The 25,388-nt window shown below is 43.8% G+C and overlaps 1 protein-coding gene across 3 annotated transcripts in view; it reads right to left on the bottom strand.

Annotated features, from left to right (window-relative positions):
- LOC139575801 (nuclear factor of activated T-cells, cytoplasmic 3-like) overlaps positions 1–21,635 on the bottom strand; it is an 88,765-nt gene extending 67,130 nt beyond the window's left edge. For 2 of the 3 annotated variants that reach the window (XM_071401115.1, XM_071401116.1), the window contains exon 1: positions 21,181–21,635. In XM_071401115.1, the coding sequence (XP_071257216.1) occupies positions 21,181–21,271 (91 nt within the window). In that variant the 5' untranslated portion in view covers positions 21,272–21,635. Of the gene's footprint in view, positions 1–15,166; positions 16,187–21,180 lie in introns of those variants that run through there. The other variant, XM_071401117.1, reaches the window with a different exon arrangement.
- Between the last annotated feature and the right edge of the window lie 3,753 nt (positions 21,636–25,388).

Here is a 25,388-nt window from a genome sequence, read left to right as displayed (position 1 = left end):
GTCAAATGTCCAGCACCACATTTTCCTAACGGAAACACTGGGGCACATTTGCTATAAAAAGCTATATTTTTTGTGACAAAACCATCAGTAGAGTTGAAAATGTGATGGAAACCCATTCGGTACATGAGAATTTAATCTTAAAAGTAATTTTTATTTGCACTAACTACATTATCACTCACAGCCTTTTACCCACAACAAGTAAATTTGATGGAAACATCGCGGGAAAATTTTGGATTTTAGAATGTTCGCATGAAAATCGGTCGCCAATCTGATGAAACAAAGCTACTGTCAAAAGTCTCATCATTGCCCTACTTCCACATGGCATTGGAAAGGCCTGTGAAGTCTAAACTGTACTGTATACAGCATATAGGCTACAGTCTGTATGTGAGTGAAAGTGTGTCTAAATGCTCTGCATGACCAGTCTAAGAGCTCATTAGATGTATGTTTTATGATGTGGAAACCCTCTTGCTCCACAAGCTCCGCCAGCCTCCTCAGATGACTGATCTGAAACCCTCCTGTTATTGCCACGGTTTCATCTCACTGGATGGTCTTCTGGGGGGAGGAGGGAAGGGGAAAGAGGTTTACAGACAGAGAGGGGGAGGGTTGAGAGAAAAAGACAGAAGGGGGAGGGAGAGAAGAAAGGGGGGGGGGGCTTCTGAGGGGAGGCAAGGGGTAGACATGGGGGAGGGAGGAGTGGAGTGGACCGGGTGCCCTGCCTCACACCCCTCTCTGAGACCAGATTAGCCCACTGGACCGCCACTGAATACCTGGCGAGGGGGCTCCCCTGGGGCTGTCAGACCCCAACCACCTGCTCTCAGGAGGAGAAGAGGGGGACGGAGGAGGAGAGGGGGAAGGAGGAGAAGAGGAGAGGGGGAAGGAGGAGGAGAGGGGGAAGGAGGAGAAGAGGAAAGGGGGAAGGAGGAGGAGAGGGGGAAGGAGGAGAAGAGGAAAGGGGGAAGGAGGAGGAGAGTGGGTAGTCGGGGATGCATGTGGATCAGACAGGTCTAAGAAAGCTGGTCAACATGACCACAACCCTCCTGTCCCTGTTTTAGAACCATTATATCAACAAACTATAATTAAAATTCCCTCACACACACACTCCGGCCCACGCACATATGCACGCACGTGCGCGCACACACACACACAAACCCACATGCTCAAAGGTTAAATGAATGCATTTTTGATTTATGACATTGATGGAGCCTCATACGAGATATGAGTCAGTCCTCTGGAAATGGACAAGTTCCTGGTAAGAGATGAGGTCAGATGAGTTGAAAACTCTCCTTTATCTCATCTGAACATCTCATAATCTAACCAGACAATGAATAGAAAGCACAGCTGCTTTACTCTACTCCTGGTCTGGCCTGGCCTGAGGCCCCTGCTCCTCTCCTCTCTTCTCCACTCCACTCCTGACAGGCTGCAAGAGGATTGCGTCATACACAACTAAAGTGCCCCAACATCAGACTGCCGATCTGGTTAAATAAAGAGCCCTAAGAGGCTTTGCTGTTCCTAAGCTAATAATAGCTGGAAATCGCCTGGCAGTGGAGTTAAAGAGAAGTTTTGCTATAGGTGATGTAGGATAGGCTTCTGCGTGACACACCCCAGGGTCATCCATGTTGCATTCTCCACCATCCCCAGGCAAACTGACGGGCAGCCCCAGCTAAGAGGCCTCCGAGGTGGTCTCGACCTGCCTCAGACATCACCTTCTCTCTGGAGCCCTGGCGATTCTCACTGGTCTGGCCGCCCACAACTGTTCTCCTCTACTTCCCCGGCACAGGCTCTCCTCATGGTCTACCCTGCCCTGGAGTGGGTCAGGGTCATCCGGTCATTATTACTGACACACATCTTGTCCTAAGAAACAGCCTCCGGTTATAGTAAGGGGATCTACCACTCTCTTGTTGCCTCGCTCTACCTCTCTCTCGCTCTCTTTCTCTGGTGACAAATTCATCACCATGATCTGTTCTTTCATTTACCCTGTGCTGCTACACCGGTGCTGTGTGTGCGTGCACTCATGCGTGCGTTAGTGCGTACATACACTACCATTCAAAAGTTTGGGGTCACTTAGAAATGTCCTTGTTTTTTAAAGAAAAGCAACATTTTTGTCCATTAAAATAACATCAAATTGATCAGAAATGCAGTGTAGACATTGTTAATGTTGTAAATGACTATTGTAGCTGGAAACGGCTGATTTTTCATGATAAACTTCGATTAGCTAACAACGTCCCATTGGAACACAGAAGTGATGGTTGCTGATAATGGGCCTCTGTACGCCTATGTAGATATTCCATAAAATCCATTTCCAGCTACAATAGTCATTTACAACATTAACAATGTCTAAACTGTATTTCTGATCAATTTGATGTTATTTCAAATGGACAAAAAAAAATGCTTTTCTTTCAAAATCAAGGACATTTCTAAGTGACCCTAAACTTTTGAACGGTAGTGTGCGTGCACTCTACCTGTCCTCCAGAGCCACCTGCGCCACACAGGGCTCAGTCAGTGTGTGTGAGGCCTGGAGGTAACAGTAGTAACCTAACCCTGGATTCCCTTTGTGTATCCAGGCAGGTTGATTAGACACACGTCTCTGTTTAGACCCCCTGCACACTGGGCTTTGTGCAGGGCCTGGCTCTCCTTTCTACTCTCCTCAAGAGCTGCTGACTAACACAGAGCCAGGGGCTGGAACAGTGGGGGACTCATTGACTGAAGCAGGACTTGCATTGAGTACTATTAGCCATCCAAACACCTCTGAAATAACATAAAGAACAGTCCATTTCTAGCTCATCATTTCTGTTACTTACTGTAGTAAAAGACCGTCTATCTACCCTCAACATTTTGCAGCAGCTTTTTAATGATGCAATTGTATAACTATTACCGTCTGTAATAGCTCAATTACACATCGTTACACAATTATAACCATTATTCAATGGTTTGGATTTTGGTCAAATAATGCCTTGGATTTGATGCATCATCATTATCAGACAATAGTGACTCCCTGAACAACACATTTAATTACTTCCTTTCTGTTCTGCCTATCCAACAACTGAGCTGCCTGCCTGTCTGGCTGACTGACTGGCTGGCCACCTGCCCCCATTTTTAAAACAGAGGCTGTGACGCACACGGCACGCATACTGTACTGTATATTAGTGTTAGTAGGGCTGGCCTGGCCTACACCTGTGGCCCTCAATGCTGACTAGAGAGGGGTAGGAGTGGGGATGCCTCAAACCTCCCGTTGAACTCTGTAGGTCGGCTACGTGTGTGAGAGAGGGGGAGGGAAAGAGAGAAGGGGGAGAGAGACAGAGACAAAAATAGCAAAGGAGTTATATAGAAATAGAAAATAGCTAAATATTTAGTTTTAAAGATGTTTTATTGTCACATACAACGGATAGGTGCAGTGAAATGTGTTGTTTTACAGGGTCAGCCATATTAGTACAGCTTGAGAGCACATCGACAGAGTGACAGATTTTACTCAAACCAGCGACCTTTTGGCTACTGGCCTAAAGCTCTAACCGCTAGGCTACCTGCCGCTCCATTTAGTGATGATAATTTAGTGATGATCATAACTTGTGCAGTACAGCTCTAGGTAGGCCTAATCTACCATTTATTTGATAGATGATTTGACTGAATAGTAGCTTAGCACTGGCGGGACTTTGATGTTATTATTACTAGACCTACGCGGAGCATGAAGGATATAATCCATACTTTTGACCACACTGTCGGTCTGAAATAGTACATCCGGCCCCGTCGAGGCCCAATGAACCTGACGGCTGGCTTAGCCAACGCTAACACACGTTTGTTAGATAAATAAAGCTCCCTAATTAAGCATCTCATGCTTAATGATAACATTATAGGATAAACATTGAGAGTGGCCTAGTGGCCACCTGAATTAAAAAGCCCCCAGTGGAATAGGTTCACAGACAAAGGCTATTCATATAGCCTACTATAGCATTTAAACTCATTTTAGTTTACTTATTTAATCAGTTAATATTAGTCACATAAGAGAGGGAATTCCATTTTGCAGAAATTGTATGTTACATTTTTATATAGGCTTGGGTACTTCTATTTTTCACATCACATATATTTATCCAGTTGCCTATGTACCAATAGGCTTCATACAGTCAACCGTGGCTGGTCACTGACTGTCAAACTACCCAGGCTGCATCCATTGGTTAACAGTGGTCAGGCAATATGAGCGGTGACCCCTAGCTCCAGTACATTAGATGATTGTCCTTTGAGCCGCGAACGCAGTAGTGACAATAACACAGCCCAGCAGCCTGCAATAACCCAGGGCAGATAGATAACATCAGTGGCTACTGCTCTGCTCACAGCACAACCTAGCCAGGGTGACATTTAAACAATATGCTTGTCCGCGCTGACTGTGCATACGCCTGATCCAGAGAAAGAGAGGGAGGGGGGAAAGACGGGGGGAGAGCTAGGGAGAGGGAGGAGTGAAAGCAAGGGAGACAGAGCAGAGAAATACTGTGTGGGAGTGAGAGTAAAACTGTGACTGTGTACATGACAGAAATCTGCGTTGACATTTGTAAACTGTGAGTCTGGTAAAGAGCAGAGACTGAACTAAATAGGTATATGATCTAACTGCCAAAATACAGTGTAAAAGGATGGGGTGGCCCCAGAATGTGTGCACACTAGAGGTCGACCCATTAATCGGAATGGCCAATTAATTAGGGCCGATTTCAAGTTTTCATAAAAATCGGAAATCTGTATTTTTGGACACCGATTTGCCCGTTTTTTTTTTTACACCTTTATTTCATCTTTATTTAACTAGGCAAGTCAGTTAAGAACACATTCTTATTTTCAATGACGGCCTAGGAACGGTGGGTTAACTGCCTCGTTCAGGGGCAGAATGACAGATTTTTACCTTGTCAGCTTGGGGGATTCAATCTTGCAACCTTACAGTTAACTAGTCCAACGCTCTAACGGACCTGATTACATTGCAATCCACGAGGAGCCTGCCTGTTACGCGAATGCAGTAGAAGCCAAGGTAAGTTGCTAGCTAGCATTAAACTAATCTTATAAAAAAACAATCAATCAATCAATCATAATCACTAGTTAACTACACATGGTTGATTTTTTTTTTTTTTTTTTTTCACCTTTATTTAACCAGGTAGGCTAGTTGAGAACAAGTTCTCATTTGCAACTGCGACCTGGCCAAGATAAAGCATAGCAGTGTGAACAGACAACACAGAGTTACACATGGAGTAAACAATAAACAAGTCAATAACATGGTAGAAAAAAAAGAGAATCTATATACAATGTGTGCAAAAGGCATGAGGTAGGCAATAAATCGAATAATTACAATTTAGCAGATTAACACTGGAGTGATAAATCATCAGATGATCATGTGCAAGAAGAGATACTGGTGTGCAAAAGAGCAGAAAAGTAAATAAATAAAAGCAGTATGGGGGGTGAGGTAGGTAAATTGGGTGGGTAGTTTACAGATGGACTATGTACAGCTGCAGCGATCGGTTAGCTGCTCGGATAGCAGATTTTTAAAGTTGTTGAGGGAGATAAAAGTCTCCAACTTCAGAGATTTTTGCAATTCGTTCCAGTCGCAGGCAGCAGAGAACTGGAAGGAAAGGCGTCCAAATGAGGTTTTGGCTTTAGGGATGATCAGTGAGATACACCTGCTGGAGCGCGTGCTGCGGGTGGGTGTAGCCATCGTGACCAGTGAACTGAGATAAGGCGGCACTTTACCTAGCATAGCCTTGTAGATGACCTGGAGCCAGTGGGTCTGACGACGAACATGTAGCGAGGGCCAGCCGACTAGGGCATACAGGTCGCAGTGGTGGGTCGTATAAGGTGCTTTAGTAACAAAACGAATGGCACTGTGATAAACTGCATCCAGTTTGCTGAGTAGAGTATTGGAAGCTATTTTGTAGATGACATCGCCGAAGTCGAGGATCGGTAGGATAGTCAGTTTTACTAGGGTAAGTTTGGCGGCGTGAGTGAAGGAGGCTTTGTTGCGGAATAGAAAGCCGATTCTTGATTTGATTTTGTATTGGAGATGTTTGATATGAGTCTGGAAGGAGAGTTTGCAGTCTAGCCAGACACCTAGGTACTTATAGATGTCCACATATTCTAGGTCGGAACCGTCCAGGGTGGTGATGCTAGTCGGGCGTGCGGGTGCAGGCAGCGAACGGTTGAAAAGCATGCATTTGGTTTTACTAGCGTTTAAGAGCAGTTGGAGGCCACGGAAGGAGTGTTGTATGGCATTGAAGCTCGTTTGGAGGTTAGATAGCACAGTGTCCAAGGAAGGGCCGGAAGTATATAGAATGGTGTCGTCTGCGTAGAGGTGGATCAGGGAATCGCCCGCAGCAAGAGCAACATCATTGATGTATACAGAGAAAAGAGTCGGCCCGAGAATTGAACCCTGTGGTACCCCCATAGAGACTGCCAGAGGACCGGACAACATGCCCTCCGATTTGACACACTGAACTCTGTCTGCAAAGTAGTTGGTGAACCAGGCAAGGCAGTCATTAGAAAAACCGAGGCTACTGAGTCTGCCGATAAGAATATGGTGATTGACAGAGTCGAAAGCCTTGGCCAGGTCGATGAAGACGGCTGCACAGTAATGTCTTTTATCGATGGCGGTTATGATATCGTTTAGTACCTTGAGCGTGGCTGAGGTGCACCCGTGACCGGCTCGGAAACCGGATTGCACAGCGGAGAAGGTACGGTGGGATTCGAGATGGTCAGTGATCTGTTTGTTGACTTGGCTTTCGAAGACCTTAGATAGGCAGGGCAGGATGGATATAGGTCTGTAACAGTTTGGGTCCAGGGTGTCTCCCCCTTTGAAGAGGGGGATGACCGCGGCAGCTTTCCAATCCTTGGGGATCTCAGATGATACGAAGGAGAGGTTGAACAGGCTGGTAATAGGGGGTGCGACAATGGCGGCGGACAGTTTCAGAAATAGGGGGTCCAGATTGTCAAGCCCAGCTGATTTGTATGGGTCCAGGTTTTCCAGCTCTTTCAGAACATCTGCTATCTGGATATGGGTAAAGGAGAAGCTGGGGAGGCTTGGGCGAGTAGCAGCGGGGGGGGCGGGGCTGTTGGCCAAGGTTGGAGTCGCCAGGAGGAAGGCATGGCCAGCCATTGAGAAATGTTTGTTGAAGTTTTCGATTATCACGGACTTATCAGTGGTGACCGTGTTACCTAGCCTCAGTGCAGTGGGCAGCTGGGAGGAGGTGCTCTTGTTTTCCATGGACTTTACAGTATCCCAGAACTTTTTGGAGTTAGAGCTACAGGATGCAAATTTCTGCTTGAAAAAGCTGGCCTTTGCTTTCCTGACTGACTGCGTGTATTGGTTCCTGACTTCCCTGAACAGTTGCATATCGCGGGGGCTCTTCGATGCTATTGCAGTTCGCCACAGGATGTTTTTGTGCTGGTCGAGGGCAGTCAGGTCTGGAGTGAACCAAGGGCTATATCTGTTCTTGGTTCTGCATTTTTTGAACGGAGCATGCTTGTCTAATATGGTGAGGAAGTAACTTTTAAAGAATGACCAGGCATCCTCAACTGACGGGATGAGGTCAATATCCTTCCAGGGTACCCGGGCCAGGTCGATTAGAAAGGCCTGCTCGCAGAAGTGTTTTAGGGAGCGTTTGACAGTGATGAGGGGTGGTCGTTTGACCGCGGACCCGTGGCGGATACAGGCAATGAGGCAGTGATCGCTGAGATCTTGATTGAAGACAGCAGAGGTGTATTTGGAGGGCAGGTTGGTCAGGATAATGTCTATTAGGGTGCCCATGTTTACGGATTTAGGGTTGTACCTGGTGGGTTCCTTGATGATTTGTGTGAGATTGAGGGCATCAAGCTTGGATTGTAGGACTGCCGGGGTGTTAAGCATATCCCAGTTTAGGTCACCTAACAGAACAAACTCTGAAGCTAGATGGGGAGCGATCAATTCACAGATGGTGTCCAGGGCACAGCTGGGAGCTGAGGGGGGTCGGTAGCAGGCGGCAACAGTGAGAGACTTATTTCTGGAGAGATTAATTTTTAAAATTAGAAGTTCGAACTGTTTGGGCATAGACCTGGAAAGTATGACAGAACTTTGCAGGCTATCTCTGTAGTAGATTGCAACTCCTCCCCCTTTGGCAGTTCTATCTTGACGGAAAGTGTTATAGTTGGGTATGGAAATCCCAGAATTTTTGGTGGCCTTCCTAAGCCAGGATTCGGACACGGCAAGGACATCAGGGTTGGCAGAGTGTGCTAAAGCGGTGAGTAAGGCAAACTTAGGGAGGAGGCTTCTGATGTTGACATGCATGAGGCCAAGGCTTTTTCGATCACAGAAGTCAACAAATGAGGGTGACTGGGGACATGCAGGGCCTGGGTTTACCTCCACATCACCCGAGGAACAGAGGAGTAGTAGGATGAGGGTGCGGCTAAAGGCTATCAAAACTGGTCGCCTAGAGCGTTGGGGACAAAGAATAAAAGGAGCAGATTTATGGGCGTGGTAGAATAGATTCTGGGCATAATGTGCAGACAGGGGTATGGTGGGGCACGGGTACAGCGGAGGCAAGCCCAGGCACTGGGTGATGATAAGAGAGGTTGTATCTCTGGACATGCTGGTCTCAATGGGTGAGGTCACCGCATGTGTGGGGGGTGGGACAAAGGAGGTATCAGAGGTACGGAGAGTGGAACTACGGGGTCCATTGCAAACCAAATCAATGATAATGATAACTAGCCTGAACAACAGTATGCAAGGCATATTGATATTTGAGAGAGACATACAATAAGGCATAAAGTGATTGCAGGTCTTGATTGGGAGAGCTAGCTAAAACAACAGGTAAGATAACAGCAGCAATAACAGGGTGCTAGTCTAACACAGCAACAACAGGTAAAAATGGCGACGACTAGGCAGAGAGGGTCGGATTAACTACACACAGATCCTGAGTTAAAGCACAGAGCCGACAGATAAAACACAAATAAACAGAATGGAGTACCGTGAATTAATGGACAGTCAAGCAGGCATCAGCTATGTAGCCAAGTGATCATAGTGTCCAGGGGGCAGCCGTAGATGGAGCAGGGAGGCCTCCACTAAGCTAGCACGCGGCGTTTAAAGTTAGTAGCCCGGGGGGTGGTCTGCTCAGACGGAGGGGGTCTGCTCAGACGGAGGCCGGTTGAGGGCACAGCGGGTGGGGCACTCGTCTGCAGACCAGACGTGGTCGTGTCGACAGAGAATCCAAGCCGGATGGCGATGGCGAAAGAGAGGTTGTGAATTGTAGAATTGTGTTTGCTAACTGGTGCTAGCTTCGTGGCAGTGGCGCTAGCTGCGCTAGCTGCGCTAGCTGCAAGCTAGCTGTGAGGATCAGAAGTAGTGGCTCAGGGATTACGGCAGGAATCCGGCGTTGTTGTCGAGAGACAGTCCGATGCTGGTAAATTGGTGAGTAATATCCAGGCTAATAACAGGGCTGGTGTCTGTGCAGAAGGTAAAAGCTGCTAGCAGCGGCAAAAAATGGCTAAATTAGCTTGTAGCTGATTTAGACCAGTTGTGATGGATTGGCAGGGCTCTGTGTCGGCAAAAAAAGGTCCAGGCCAATTGGCAAAATATGTATTGTAGCACAAGAATTAGCCGGAGGACCTCTTCGGCTAGCCGGGAGATTGGCCTAGCTCGAGGCTAGCTCAAGGCTAACTGTTGCTTGCTTCGGGACAGAGACGTTAGCCAGGAGTAGCCACTCAGATTGCAGCTAGCTATCTGATCCGGTGTAAAGGTCCAGAGCTTGCGGTAGTAATCTGGAGATTTGGTAGAGAAAAAGCAGTCCGATATTCTCTGGGTTGATATCGCGCTGTGCAGACTGGCATGTATTGACCAAGCTGAGGCTGGCTGGTGTCCGAGTTAACGGTAAAGACCACTAGCAGTGACTAACTGATAACTAGCTAGTAGTTAGTTAGCTGGCTAGCTTCTGATGGGGGTTCCGGTTCTAAAGTATAAAAATAGCAGATCCGTACCACATTGGGTGTTGGGGGTTGCAGGAGAGTATATTCAGTCCGTAGATGGAAAGTGAGATTAAAATATAAACGGAAAAAACGAGGAAAACGATTATTTACACGGGACAAGACAAAACACACGTCCGACTGCTACGCCATCTTGGAATTGTATTGATGATATTACTAGTTTATCTAGCGTGTCATGTGTTGCATATAATTGATGCGGTGCGTATCGTTGCTCCAATGTGTACCTAACCATAAACATCAATGCCTTTCTTAAAATCAATACACAGAAGTATATATTTTTAAACCTGCATATTTAGCTAAAAGAAATCCAGGTTAGCAGGCAATATTAACCAGGTGAAATTGTGTCACTTCTCTTGCGTTCATTGCACGCAGAGTCAGTGTATATGCAACAGTTTGGACCGCCTAATTTGCCAGAATTTTACGTAATTATTACATAACATTGAAGGTTGTGCAACAGGAATATTTAGACTTATGGATGCCACCCATTAGATAAAATACGGAACGGTTCCGTATTTCACTGAAAGAATAAACGTCTTGTTTTCGAGATGATAGTTTCCAGATTCAACCATATTAATGACCTAAGGCTCGTATTTCTGTGTGTTATTATGTTATAACTAAGTCTATGATTTGATAGAGCAGTCTGACTGAGCGGTGGTAGGCAGCAGCAGGCTCGTAAGCATTCATTCAAACAGCACTTTCCTGCGTTTTGCCAGAAGCTCTTCGCTGTGCTTCAAGCCTATCAACTCCCGAGATTAGGCTGGTGTAACCGATGTGAAATGGCTAGCTAGTTAGCGGGGTGCGTGCTAATAGCGTTTCAAACGTCACTCGCTCTGAGACTTGGAGTAGTTATTCCCCTTGCTCTGCATGGGTAACGCTGCTTCGAGGGTGGCTGTTGTCGTTGTTTTCCTGGTTCGAGCCCAGGTAGGAGCAAGGAGAGGGATGGAAGCTATACTGTTACACTGGCAATACTAAAGTGCCTATAAGAACATCCAATAGTCAAAGGTTAATGAAATACAAATGGTATAGAGAGAAATAGTCCTATAATTCCTATAACTACAACCTAAAACTTCTTACCTGGGAATATTGAAGACTCATGTTAAAAGAAACCACCAGCTTTCATATGTTCTCATGTTCTCATGTTAGCTTTCTTACATGGCACATATTGCACTTTTACTTTCTTCTCCAACACTTTGTTTTTGCATTATTTAAACCAAATTGAGCATGTTTCATTATTTATTTGAGGCTAAATTGATTTTATTGATGTATTATATTAAGTTAAAATAAGTGTTCATTCAGTATTGTTGTAATTGTCATTATTACAATTAAATATATTTTTAAAAATCGGCCGATTAATCGGTATCGGCTTTTTTGGGTCCTCCAATAATCGGTATTGGTATCGGCGTTGAAAAATCATAATCGGTCGACCTCTAGTGCACACACCTCTTAGTGCTAAGTAATCACACTGATTTTCAACTACAATATTTGTTTGTCTCCTGTAAATAAAACTCAACGCACAGTCAGTTGGAAAACAACTTGGAGGTGGAGCTGAGTAGATGAAGATGAAGGCCTACTGCATTTGGAGTCCTTCACTAACTCAGCATCCCTTAGGGTCTCTGGGCTGAGACAACATTTAACAGACTCATATCATAATATGTATTATTTATCATACAGTATAATAGGAATATAATTTGTAATATCATCATAATAATGTATGTAACATCCTTCTCCTCCACTCCCCTCTCCTCCCCAGTCACAGTCCCTAGTGATGATGTCCCTCCTCTCAGGTTACTTACACAACTGTAACAGCAGCAGTAAGCTGCTGGCTCTTAGAGTAAATTGTGCAACCATGGAGTGGAGAAGGAAGAGGTGGACCTTCGGGACCGTAAGAAGGAAGTGCAGTGTCCCTGGGTGGAGATATGGCCGTGCTGCCTCTGTCTGGGGGCTTGTGAAGTGGATGGGAACCCTTGCACACTCACCGAGATCTTTCTCTGCATACTCACAAGGCCATGTTAAATTCCAGAGGGTAGATAGACAAACTGACATTTATGTTTCACATTAGCTTCGTCAAGGCTATTTTAATTTAATTACCAAAGGCCCCCTCTCCACTAGACACTACACAGACAGTTGTAGAAGGCTTGCATCATCATGTTACGCAAATTACCTCCACTGAAATGTAGGCCTAAATAGCATGGTTTTCCCCAACCAATCACAAAGTGTTACTCACCAACAGGCTACCGACATCAAACCATATCGAAATAAGTTGAAAGGTCATAAATTGTTCACAAGCTCAAACTTTCCCACATTTTGTGAAAAACAAAACTTTCATAACATTTTTTTAGTTAACTTCGGCGGTCCTTCGTGGGAAAATTGTCATCAAACTTTGTCATCAAAGTCTGGCATTCTCTGGATTTATGGGAACTCTGAAAAAAACAAGGTCAAATCATGATGACATCAGTGATCTTCAGGTCAGAGCTCTAGAAAGAGGCCCGAGTTCGGGACATTCAATTCCGAGTTGGATGACGGTTCAAAACCTATTTTCCCAGTTGGACCTCGTTTTTTCCCCCAGAGTTCCTAGTTGTCTTGAACTCACTGAAAACAGATTTCCCAGTTGTTTTGAGCGCGACAGAAGTCATGCTGGATTGACACCATAGCCAATGGTTGAATATTTATCCTTTTAATCTTGGAAAAAGAGACCCTTAAACCCAGACCACACACCCACTCCACTGAAGAGCAGGCTAGTGGTTGCTTTGCAATGCTTGTAGTTAGGCACTAATTCCTTCCAAAACACTCATTGTTGAATTTGCGATTTCCAACTTGCCGTGTAATGTTTATGTCCAATGGCCGATGAGCACAGATACATTTGAACTATAATTTCTCTTCATTATTTATCTTCATATGACAAGGATTAAAAAGGATTTGCCAGTAGATTGTTGACTTGATTCATGATGATGTCTGCTAGCTTGCTAGCTAAGATTTTCAAAGTATGATGTTGACAGTCCAATCAAAGCTGTTGTAGATATAACGTGACTTGACATCATTTTATCTGTGGCAAATGACCTTGAGCCTTCTTGGATATGCACTCTAATGTAACTCTATGGCAGCACCCAAAGGGCTTGAATTTTCAAGCTCTACCCTTAGATTTGGCGGTGATGTAGTGTCCCCATGAGTGACAGAACACTGAGCCAATCACGGCGCAACTAGAGAACATTACCAACCCCTACGCTCCGTATATGTTCCGCTGGCTGCCCCACCACCAAAGAAAGCACTGAGCTAGGCTGAAACACCTGTATTTTGGAGCTGCCTTACTCAAGAAAGCAAAAACGAGACCAAGTTTGAATGCGGCTTTATTAACTCAATTTATTTTTATATATTGTTTTACATTGTTTGTAAACTGATATGTGACACATATTAATGTCACAATAACATACAAAACAGGCATCCTCCCCAAAAAGTAGGGTTTTTTTGCTAGAAAGGTGGGGCTCAAAACAGATGGGGCAGAATCGCCACTGACTAAAACAGGGCTTACAGGCACAGCCTAGAATAAACTGGGATTCAGCAGCAGCAGCTCTTACTGAGACCAGTGCAATACAGCTATGCCCCGCCTCTTCAAAGAGGAACAGGGAGGGGGAAAAGTAAATGCAAGAGTTCAATAACTTTCTCTTCTTCCCCCGCATGTTAAATTTTTGATTTTTGATTATAATTTATTTTTAGATTTTTTAGATTTTTAATTTTTTTTTATCCCCTTTTCTCCCCAATTTTCGTGGTATCCAATCGCTAGTAATTACTATCTTGTCTCATCGCTACAACTCCCGTACGGGCTCGGGAGAGACGAAGGTCGAAAGCCATGCGTCCTCCGAAGCACAACCCAACCAAGCCGCACTGCTTCTTAACACAGCGCGCCTCCAACCCGGAAGTCAGCCGCACCAATGTGTCGGAGGAAACACCGTGCACCTGGCCCCCTTGGTTAGCGCGCACTGTGCCCGGCCCGCCACAGGAGTCGCTGGAGCGCGATGAGACAAGGATATCCCTACCGGCCAAACCCTCCCTAACCCGGACAACGCCAACCCAATTGTGCGTCGCCCCACGGACCTCCCGGTCGCGGCCGGTTGCGACAGAGCCTGGGCGCGAACCCAGAGACTCTGGTGGCGCAGCTAGCACTGCGATGCAGTGCCCTAGACCACTGCGCCACCCGGGAGGCCTGCATGTTAAAATTTTAAGTAGACAGATGCCACACAAAGCTGCTCGTGCCTCGCCCTGGGAAACAAACGTCTCTCTCATCACTCCAGACCAGGGCTCCTCCAGGCCAGACCCCCTCAGCTCAGCTCCACACTGTCCACTCTGGAGGGTTAGGGGGTTGGGGCACCCACCTGGCCAACTAGCCCACATATCCTCAGTGTTAACGAATCCAACCAGGGTTCACTGCTGGCAACCAAACTGTTAAACCCTCTCACTCTAAGCTGTGTGCTCCACTGAACAGAGACAGGCTACAGTATGCCCCAAATACCTAATGTACTCTAAACATGTGGAGTCCTGCATAGAGTACAATACACAACAGCTGAGACTGTAGTGTTAGTGGTCATAGTATGTTTAAAGGTGCACTATGCAGAAATTGCTCTGCCATTTCCTGGTTGCTAAAGTTCTAATAGTTCACCTAATTTCAGTTTATGAGACAAAACAAGCAAGTATAGTGTAGAGAATCATTGTACCATCTAAATCTCTGTGAAATATATTTTCCATAACCAAAAATATTATATTTTCAGCTGTTTGAAGTTGGTGTACAAAACTGAAAGTGAAATACACAAAAAAGAAACTTAAGAAGGAGAAGCATAAAAATAGTGCACATAGAACAGATCTACCGCTTCTTAGACTTGCTGTCAATGAGAACTACAGCTCAAAAACACATATTTCTATGCGAATTGGGTCGGGTCGCCCAAAAAGTTACAGATTGCAGCTTTAAGTCTTCACCACTCAGTTTAACCATGGTTATAGGCCTGAATGTGACTCATTTTTCACAAAGGAAAACTCCACAAATTAGAGAAATAATGCTTTGTAATTTATAACTTGATACATTGTTAGTCTGCCAGACACACTTGATAAGGGTCCTGCAACACAGACCCAGTCCCTCATCTGTGCCGGTTACACCCCCACAACACACACAGCTGGCCAGAGTCTGGGAGTCGGACATACAGTCACTCACCTGTTGACGTGGCACACAACATTATTCTGCTCCTAGCTCCCGTTAAACGGTAACGGTGAAGCGGTGTTGCTCTGTGGACTGGACAGCTTCAGACCTGCCTGCTGCTGGGGGACTCCTGATCTAACAGAGCTGTCTGAAACCTGCCGCCTGCTGCCCCCTATCACTCTCTCTGAGAGCCCAAAATAGTCCACCATGAGAGCGATGTAATTTCAGTCTTTCCCACGACTGAGACAGACAGAGCCAGGAGTCAAGTCCAGACAGATGAAGCTGGGGCAAGCACAAGAACAAACTACAAGTCAAGAGCAACAGATCTCCTCCAAAAAATTTACAGACTGTCACTTAGTTGATTTCTTCACTGGGTTTCAGCTATGACGCAGTACTACTACATTACAACATCAAACTCGGTACAAATTCCACTCTACAACATACCAACATGTCAACCGATATACTATTTTACGCCAAAGCCAAATCAAACCTGATTACAGTTAGTTTACGCCAAGATTGCCAGCATCTGGAGATTTCATTAGTCTGGATCAGGCTCTTTCTTAGATGGAAACAACTGGTGGTCTCCCATATCCTTTGTGGGTGAGGAGGGAGGGAGGAGAAGAAGAGAAAAGAAAAAAGAGAGGAAGCATGCATGGTCCTTGTTGAGGCTTGCACAGCTCTGAGGTGGTACGATGATGACAGACCCAGAGCTGCCAGACAGGCCACCGGATGTGAGAGAAAAAGGACCAGAAGAAAGAGAAAGAAAGAAGACAAAAAAGGGTAAGAGAAAGAGAGCGAGACAGAACCTTTCCCTGTTCCCCTTAACAGGGGGGAGGAGCTGCCCACTCCTCCTCTGTCATTGCACTGCCATCTAAAGCCCACATGGCATGTCTGGGCACTGTGCCAGACACCTTTACTGTATATACTAGGCTCTACTCCTCTACAACTCAGAGAGACACTTTCCCCCTCACTGACACCTCTACCACTCTCTTACTGTTCAACCCACTATTACCACCTCTAGACTGCCACTCAATAGGGCCCCACTCCCACCACCTCTAGACTCCCACCACCTCTAGACTGCCACTAAATAGGGCCCCACTCCCACCACCTCTAGACTGCCACTCAATAGGGCCCCACTCCCACCACCTCTAGACTGCCACTCAACGGGGCCCTTACTTACTTACCTCCAGCCACCTTCTCTATGACACCTTTTGTGTCATACGGCCATGACAGTTGGGAAGGATGAGAAGGCAGACAGGGTCAAAAGGCTCCTAAAAGGTTTGGTGTTACATCTTCACTTTTCACTGTACACAGCCTCGCTCAATAGCACACGAGCTACCATGTAGGGGTAGAAAAAGAGTTACAGTTTGTTTCTTAAATATCACAAGGGAAAAAAGGACCATATTACAGTATATCTATAGTTTATCCCAACTACTCTGGAGTTTCAGTGAGAAGTGAATACACCCTTTCCCTTTAAATGAATAACCTTGTCAAAATGACAGGCTACTTTAGACTACATCCTAGGCCTAATCCTGGCAGTAGAGTTGAACATTCTGTCAAATTGTTATTCCATTTGAAGGACTTATTAGTCCATGTTTTTCCCTCTTCCATTCAACACCGTTGTAGGCCTACAGTAGTGGGGGAAAACCCTTCAGCATTGACTGAGTTAGGCTAATGCCTTTTACTACAGCACTCACTGGAATGCATCACTTCAAAGGGAACTGCATTTCCTGAACAACAAATCGAGAGAGAGAGAGAGAAAGACAAAGCCCTCACCTACAGAGAGATTAACCTAGAGAAGAGTCCCCTCAGCCAGCTGGTTCTGGGGCTCTGTGGAGTCTGCTGGCTGAGGGGTCTTTTCTCTAGGACAGCAACATAATTAGACCCAACAAAATTATGAGAAAGCAAAAAGATAACCATTTGACACACTGGAAAGACTTAACCAAAAAACAGAGCAAATTGGAATACTATCTGGCCCTATACAGACTGACTTTGACTGACCCCAAATTAAGAACATCCTTGACTATGTACAGACTCAGTGAGCATAGCCTTGCTATTGAGAGAGGCTGCCATAAGCAGACCTGGCTCTCAAGAGAAGACAGGCTATGTGCACACTGCCCACAAAATGAGGTAGAAACTGAGCTGCACTTCCTAACCTCCTGATAAATGTATGACCACATTAGAGATACATATTTCCCTCAGATCACACTGACAAAGAATTTCAAAACAAATCAAACATTGATAAACTCCCATATCTGTTAGACAAAATACCTCAGTTTGCAATCTCATCAGCAAGATGCGTAGCCCATTGCCATTGATCAAAGGACAGCCAGTGGATATAACACTAATATTTATCTCTTTATTTATCTTTCCCTACTATTCGTACTACAACTATTGGCACATTGCTAAAACACGGTACATAGCTGATAATAAAACAAATGTTATCTTTTTAAACCTTTTTGAATGCAATATTTACTGTTAAATTCGAATAGTTTTTTGTTGATGTTGTTTTGTGTCTTCTCAGGTTTGTTTATTTCACGTGCTTTGGCAATGTAAACACGTTTCCGATGCAAATAAAGCCTTTGAAGAGAATGTCCAAGCTTGGCATAGTGCAGTCTTCTTAATCACACGTTTATACACAGTGGTAAGACCTACTGCGGTAGAGTAGGTCAGACTGAAAAGTTAAGAAATGGGGTGGGTCTAGACTACATAGGCTCATGTGTTTTTTCTCAATGGTTCTTACACTAACCCTTCACTATTCAATTAGGCTATGTAAACAAACAGCTGGGTACTACATACCTTACTGACGGGATTCAGAGTGTGACTGAGAATAACATGTCTGTCACTACCTGTAACTAAGGTACTGTTCTATTTGAGAGGATGGAAATCTGCTGGGCTATTTCTCTGGGTTCATAGTTACTTTATTAATAACCACATAATTGCTGTTAACATTACGATCCTCTGTGATGAACAGTCATAACAGCACAGTTCAAGAAACTAAATAAATACAAATGAAGGAAATAGAGGTGCTCCAGGTTGTTCTAGAGAGCCCTGACTTGTGTGAGTGAGGCTAGGGCTGAGGAGGAAGGAGAGAGAGAGAGAAAGAGGGAGAGAGAGAGAGCGAGAGAGAGAAAGGCTAGGGCTGAGGAGGAAGGAGAAAGAGAGAGAGGCTAGGGCTGAAGAGGAAGGAGAGAGAGAGAGCGAGAGAGAGCGAGAGAGAAAGAGGGAGAGAGAGAGAGAGCGAGAGAGAGAAAGGCTAGGGCTGAGGAGGAAGGAGAAAGAGAGAGAAGCTAGGGCTGAAAAGGAAGGAGAGAGAGAGCGAGAGAGAAAGACAGAGAGAGGCTAGGGGTGAGGAGGAAGGAGAGAGAGAGAGAGGCTAGGGCTGAGGAGGAAGGAGAGAGAAAGAGAGAAAGAGAGGGAGAGAAAGAGAGAGAGAGACTAGGGCTGAGGAGGAAGGAGAGAGAGAGAGAGACTAGGGCTGAGGAGGAAGGAGAGAGAGAGAGACTAGGGCTGAGGAGGAAGGAGAGAGAGAGAGAGACTAGGGCTGAGGAGGAAGGAGAGAGAGAGGCTAGGGCTGAGGAGGAAGGAAAGATAGGTAGAGAGAGGCTAGGGCTGAGGAGGAAGGAAAGATAGGTAGAGAGAGGCTAGGGCTGAGGAGGAAGGAAAGATAGGTAGAGAGAGGCTAGGGCTGAGGAGGAAGGAAAGAGAGGGAGAGAGAGGCTAGGGCTGAAGAGGAAGGAAGGAGTGAGTGAGTGAGTGAGTGAGTGAGTGAGTGAGTGAGTGAGTGAGTGAGTGAGTGAATGAGTAAGTGAATGAGTAAGTGAGTGAGAGAAAGAGGCCAAGCTTGGCACAGTGCAGTCTTCTTAATCACACGTTTATACACAGAGGTAAGTCCTACTGCGGTAGAGTAGGTCAGACTGAAAAATGCTAGCAGTGTTCCAGGTTGTTCTAGCGAACCCTGACTTGTGTGAGTGAGGCTAGGGCTGAGGAGGAAGGAGAAAGAGCAATTCAACTTGGAGCCATACCGTTCAACTCACCGTTACTCTGGTTCTGTGTCTCTGCGTTACACTCCAGTTATTAATGTGAACAGGCACTAGCCATATGGGCCAAGGCACACAGTCCAACCAGATTAAAACCACTTGCACAGTGGCGTTTTGATTCCTTGACTTATTCCAAAAGCACTTTTGTCACTTTTCCCTCCTCGTCTCCAAATTAGACTTCTTTATAATCTAGGGAAAAATTGATTGCGGAGGAGAAAGGACTAGCCAAGCCTTGGATTCATCGTTTTGCCAGAGCTTCATGAAAAGGGCCGAGCTAGGCTTAACTCTGTCTAACTCTGCAGATATTGGCCTTATTTAATCAAAACCGGTAATCAAGCTTTCAAGATAAAATGTAAGTTGCAGTCGCCCTACACTGAATTTAGGGTTTGAATTAAAACAGTTGTGCTTCTTTTAGTTCCACAGAATCCAAGCATGCATTCTAGCTACGTGAAAGACAGATGCTTTTGAAATAGCAGGGAACTCCTAGATCTGTGGTTATGAATGAATGAATGGCAGCTTGCTTGTCTTCTCTTGTCTCAGAATAGTTAAGCCCCTTGTCTAGTCTTGTTTCCAAAACAACCATCCAAAATACACAAACCAAACACAAATAGAATATTGTGGCATGATGCATCACCAGACTTCCACAGATCTGGTTCTTTCTCTGCACACCTGGTCACACAGATCTGATATGAACCCCCACCTTCTCACACACACACACCTCTATCTGTGAGAGTCAAATCCTGTATTGGGCCACTGTGGCCGGCAAACTGGGCACAAACTGCAGAGATGATTGAAATGGCAGCAGGGTGACATACGGTTATTGGATGCGTTTGGACTTATTGGCCAAAGAAATTATGCAAAAAAAAAACTGTTTAAACTAGGTTGTGAGGTGTCTTGTATACTGGGAAATATGTCGTTTCAGTTTATTAATTCAGTTTAATTTATTGTGTTGTTTATTGTTGTAATGGTGTTTTGTCAAACTGCATAGTCAACGTACCAAATACTCTAATTTAAACATACACCTTACACATTTATCTGCATGACAAATTAATAGTTAAAGGGAGTCATATTACTTGATGTAATAACCTCTTAATTTCTGAGGTCATTTAGAATAACTAAGCAGAAAAATAGAGAATATTTGCTTGCTTGTAATACTAATAACTATGTTATTACATTCACTATATTGCTATTTATGTCTAATTGTTGTACTTTTTAAGTTCTATTCAGTATTATGATCAACAACATCGATTGCATGACCACTAACGTTACGAACAAGTTAGATTACAAATGGAAGAGTTGTGAATGCATGCATGCTGCCAAGTTCATGGCATTGCGGTTTCAAACCTATTCAATTCGTTTTCTGAAGCATAATCGATAATAAAATGGATTGATTGGAGCGAATGTTTGAAACAAGTAGAGCTGATAGGCAAGGCATACTGCATTCTTGTTAAGCTATAGGTTTCTGAATAACTGACAGCTGTGTCCTCTCGTGAGTTAGCTATCTTACCTACTCAGCTGCCAAGCTAGTCTTTTGAAATACATTTCTAGCATTATTATTTATGCTAGGAGCCACATACACATTTCAGCATGTGCTGCAGTATTTAAATATATTATTTATAGATTATTTAGTACAGTTTTGCAACTTTTGGTGGGAATTAGCTAGTTAGCATGAGGACACCGCTATTTGACAGCTGCTGTCGCGCGCTTGTTTGCTGTTTAGGCTCATATTCCTAAAACCCCATATTTTAACTGTGGAAAAGTCCGTGTGTAACTGCACATACAAAAATAGAAAAGACTAATGTTGATGTTTAGCCTACTTATTCTACTTTCTGCTGCCAAAACATTCCCTAGCTTGTTCAATTTAGCTAATCTGTTGCAACCAATGCCCCTTCTGCAATGTTCTTGTTGTTTGCAATGTAATCGCATCTGTGCACTCTTCTACGTCAAGAGAAGTTTACTGGGTATTCGCGGCAAAGATAAAGTTCTAACCTGCGGGGCCTAGCGACTGCTGTTGGCCGTCCTCTCCGAAGATCAGCCTGAAGTCCAGCTCCTCATTACCAGTGCAATTTGCAGTAGTCATCGGGGTTGACAGCTCGGGTTCACCCGTCACACGAACGACGACTAATGCAAAATACTATTTTAAATGTCACAACATTTACAGAACTAACGTTAACTGAAACAACAAAACTTGTTTAATTTAGTAAATCAAAATTGTAGCGAGCAATCGACCCGCGATCGGCGTGAACTAGCTTTTCTTCCTTGATTAGAAATCCAAAAAGTATTCTTCCTCCCGGCGACGTTTGGTAATAAAATGCTGGTTAAACTTTTGATTGTCCTAAAGCGAGTCTACTCTATTGTCCTTGCGAACGTTAAATTGATTTATCGCTGTTTGGTGTCAACAAGACAGACAAGGTTGTCGGTGAAACTGACTCCTCTCACTGGAGCGCCTTCTATCCCAACTTTTACTAACTGCGCGTGACAGGGCAGTTCCAGTAGTGACGTCAGCAAACCCGGGTACACAACAGAGCGCACGCACTCTGTCTCTCAATTCAATTCAGAGGGCTTTATTGGCATGGGAAACATACAGTATGTTTACATTGCCAAAGCAAGTGAAATATATAATAAACAAAAGTTAAATAAACAATCAAAAATTAACATTAAACATTTATCTCACACACGCACAAACACGGATAAGGCTGGCAAGAGCTCCTGGGATATGTAGTTAAATATCATGTTGAAGCTCATTGCCTCAACATGGACCTTATTATAGCGTATAATAAAGTTATCCAGATGTACAGCGCTGTTTTAATCAGAATGAAATTACACTTTATCTGAGATCATCACACATTGTATGTAATTTTCCTTTTGACTTTTCATTTATAATGTCTCAATCCCTATTTTGAATGTATGCAGGCTCTCATATACTATTGGCCTACATCCGTGCCAGACACAATTACAGTTTAAACGGACCATGCTGACTCCAATTAACTAAATGTTCTGTGTTCACGTTGCCTTTTGGGCTATAGGAATTCAACAGACGGCCTGCCCCAAGGTCTATGCAATAGTTCTGCATGTCGATGATAAAGTCTGTGACATATGCATTAGACTGTAAATCTGTCCTTATACTAAGTAGGCCATCACACTTTCCTGGAATGCATTGCTTATGTGATTAGTTCAGTATATCCTATACCCTAAAGCAGGGATCATCAACTAGATTCAGCCGCGGGACGATTTTTTCTTGAGCAGATGGTCAGGGGGCCGGAACATAATTACAAATCATTTGTAGACTGCAAATTGACCGCAAGAAGCCCAAACAGATATACCATTTGACTAAAACATTTCAAACCTTGCTTACATTTTTATATGATCACATATACAGTATATCTCTATTATGCTTGGGAATACTTTGAAACAGATTTCCAAAATCAAAATCACGTGGAGCTGATTTGCTAGTGTTTTTAGTCTTTTATGTCCAACATTTATAAAAATGGGCCGCCAGTCGCGGAACCCTGTCCTATAGACCACACAGATAGTTTTTCTGGCCTGGGTAGATCAAGTAAAACTTTTGACCCTTTCGTGTTGAGCAGATTTCACAATCACTTTAATTGTATCACTGCCAACCATTCTGTGCATCAGTAGATTCAACCAAATTATAGCCAACCTTCAACCCTTCTCTCTTAACTACAGTATATTGTAACTATATTTTCGTGGCGACAGTCCATCACTGATTGGGCCGTAATAACACGATGCACACTTGAACTCTAGATCCCTCAGTCACCAACAAGTTACAGTGCCGTTCTAATGATCTCTGTCCTTGTTACTATGCCTACCTGAATTTTTCTGCAGCTGTCTGAGGTGCATTGAGACAGAACACTTGCATAAACAGAATCCTCTTATCGAATATTCGTGAAAGATAACTGATACAGCGAAGATAAGAAAAAAACAAGAGAATGTTTTTGTTTGACACATGTGGGCGTACAGACGCTGAAGTTCACAAAAGCAATGCGGAAAAAATATCACATTTCCTGTGGTCTAAATTTCCAAGCAAAAGCACTCACTACATGTAAACCGCATTGACATTCACTGTATGCCATCAGCTGGCGAAAGTGAAATCGATTACAAAATATACTAGTTTGAGATCATACTGATAAAACTGCTAAAGGTATGTTACTTTGACAGTGCATGGTTGAGTTAATTTAGAAATTACAGTTTAATTCAAAAGACAATTCAGTGTTGAAGCATAACCCTCTCTTTTGGTACATTAGGCAACAAACTAATCACTGTTATACTCAGTTCAGTTATGTACCAATATGAAATAGATACATTCCTGCCATTTGCTTTCTTGTGGTTCTGTATTTTAATACAAACAAGTAGGCCTAAAGAAAATCCTTTAGAATTCAGTTAAAATACATCTGAAATAATCCTGTCTTCTCCATATTTAGAAAGTTAGAAATAGGCCTCATTCCTCATCAAGTGAGGAATTCAGACAGATTCTTGTGCAATATAATAATAACAGTCAATATTTAACCCATATTATGGCTCATGTCAGTCAAGGTGATGCATTGAAGTTGTGCAGTCTGTGTACTATGCTCTGCAGAAGCACACGCCTCAATCCTTGAAAGAGAGCGTCACATACCTCTCTCACACACAGGACAAGTGAGGGGGTAGAGGGTTTATTTTTTCCCTCACAACTTTCTTTACGAGAACTTAATATCGTTAACCACATCCACACCCTCCCACACAATTTGTGTACACTGTGTTCTTTATCTTCTCCCTTTAAAGGTCATCTGAGAAGATAAGAGGCACACAGGTAACCTGAATTAAGCAGCAACCAGTAGTGGGTCTGGAGACATGCTCTTACAGCAGTAGTGTTATAATGCCTTGGGGTCATGACGATCATATACATTACATACCATGCATTCTGCATTGTACTCATACAGATGTCAATAAAACAAATAATAACCTACTATACAAAAGAGAATGCACACAAATCCTACTGAGTCAGTGTTTACAGTGTTGGACAGGTTGTGAGGCAGGTAAGAGCTAAATCTGTTATTCACTTTTTAAATCTTATTAGAATATTTTTTGAATATGGTTTATTAAAACTGAACTTTCAAAATAACTTTTGTGAAATAACATCAGGGAACTTCAAGGTTAGTAAATTATGTTATTTCTCTATTTTGGCCACATAACACCCTTGTCCTATATAAATCCAATCATTTTCCCATAATATCAATATTGCAGCTATAAAATGCAGTGAAAAGCATTTTGACTGAACACCTGAAAATAGTGAAAATAGCTACATGTAGACACCATGTAGCCTATTCATATTTTTTTTTAAATTGAACCTTTATTTAACTATGAAAAAATGCAAAAGTGTACTGGAAAAATTGGCTGAGAAATTGGCACAAAAATTATGAAGAAGAGTGTAAAATGCATACACAGGATAGTCATCGAGTGGAGCATAAGACAGGTTTTGTGGCTTACAGGTTTGACTTACTGGTTTTCATCATTGATGTAGGCTGCCCTCCACTGTTTACTGAAAGAACAACAACAAAATCAATCAAGACCCAGCATTATTCGCCTCTCCTCACTGCTCACTTCTTTCCCGTAGTTCTCTCTAATACTGTCAAAGCTCTTCTATTTTTCCTCTTTTTGCCACCAGTACTGTTCTGGATAGCAATGTCAGGGTGTTGCCCAATGCTTGAAACAACAGTCAACACGTGACACAGTCAGACACCCTATTACTGGCAGCGTATGTGTGATGTTCTGACGCTTCAGAAAATCAATCAGACAACCGGTTCATTCAGAGCATGGGAACTGTGCCTGGTGAGGGATCAATACTGGTGACAGATCAGTAATTACTGAACCACAGAGATCATCAGAGGCAATCCTCATCATCAGGTCCAGGGTGAATAGAGCTATGAGCTCATCATGTGGGTTGTACCATCACATTGGCTTTGATCTAGGGTGGAGAGAAGTTCAATAAATGTATGACTTTTTTTTTGTTTGTGTGTGTGTATAAATGTACAAGTCTATTTTATTTGATGAAGTCTGTTATTTTAGGTCAGCAGTGTCAAAGAAGACCTGAATGGGCACTGGTCCTGGAAGACACCATGAGGTTATCGCAAAATATCGATTTTAATATAAATTATTATAAAATAGTTCAAACAGGTATGGGCTGGGGATTTAGAATG

The sequence above is a fragment of the Salvelinus alpinus genome, chromosome 5 (genome assembly GCF_045679555.1).
Source record: "Salvelinus alpinus chromosome 5, SLU_Salpinus.1, whole genome shotgun sequence".
NCBI lineage: Eukaryota > Metazoa > Chordata > Actinopteri > Salmoniformes > Salmonidae > Salvelinus > Salvelinus alpinus.
This window is presented reverse-complemented; position numbering and strand designations above follow the sequence as displayed.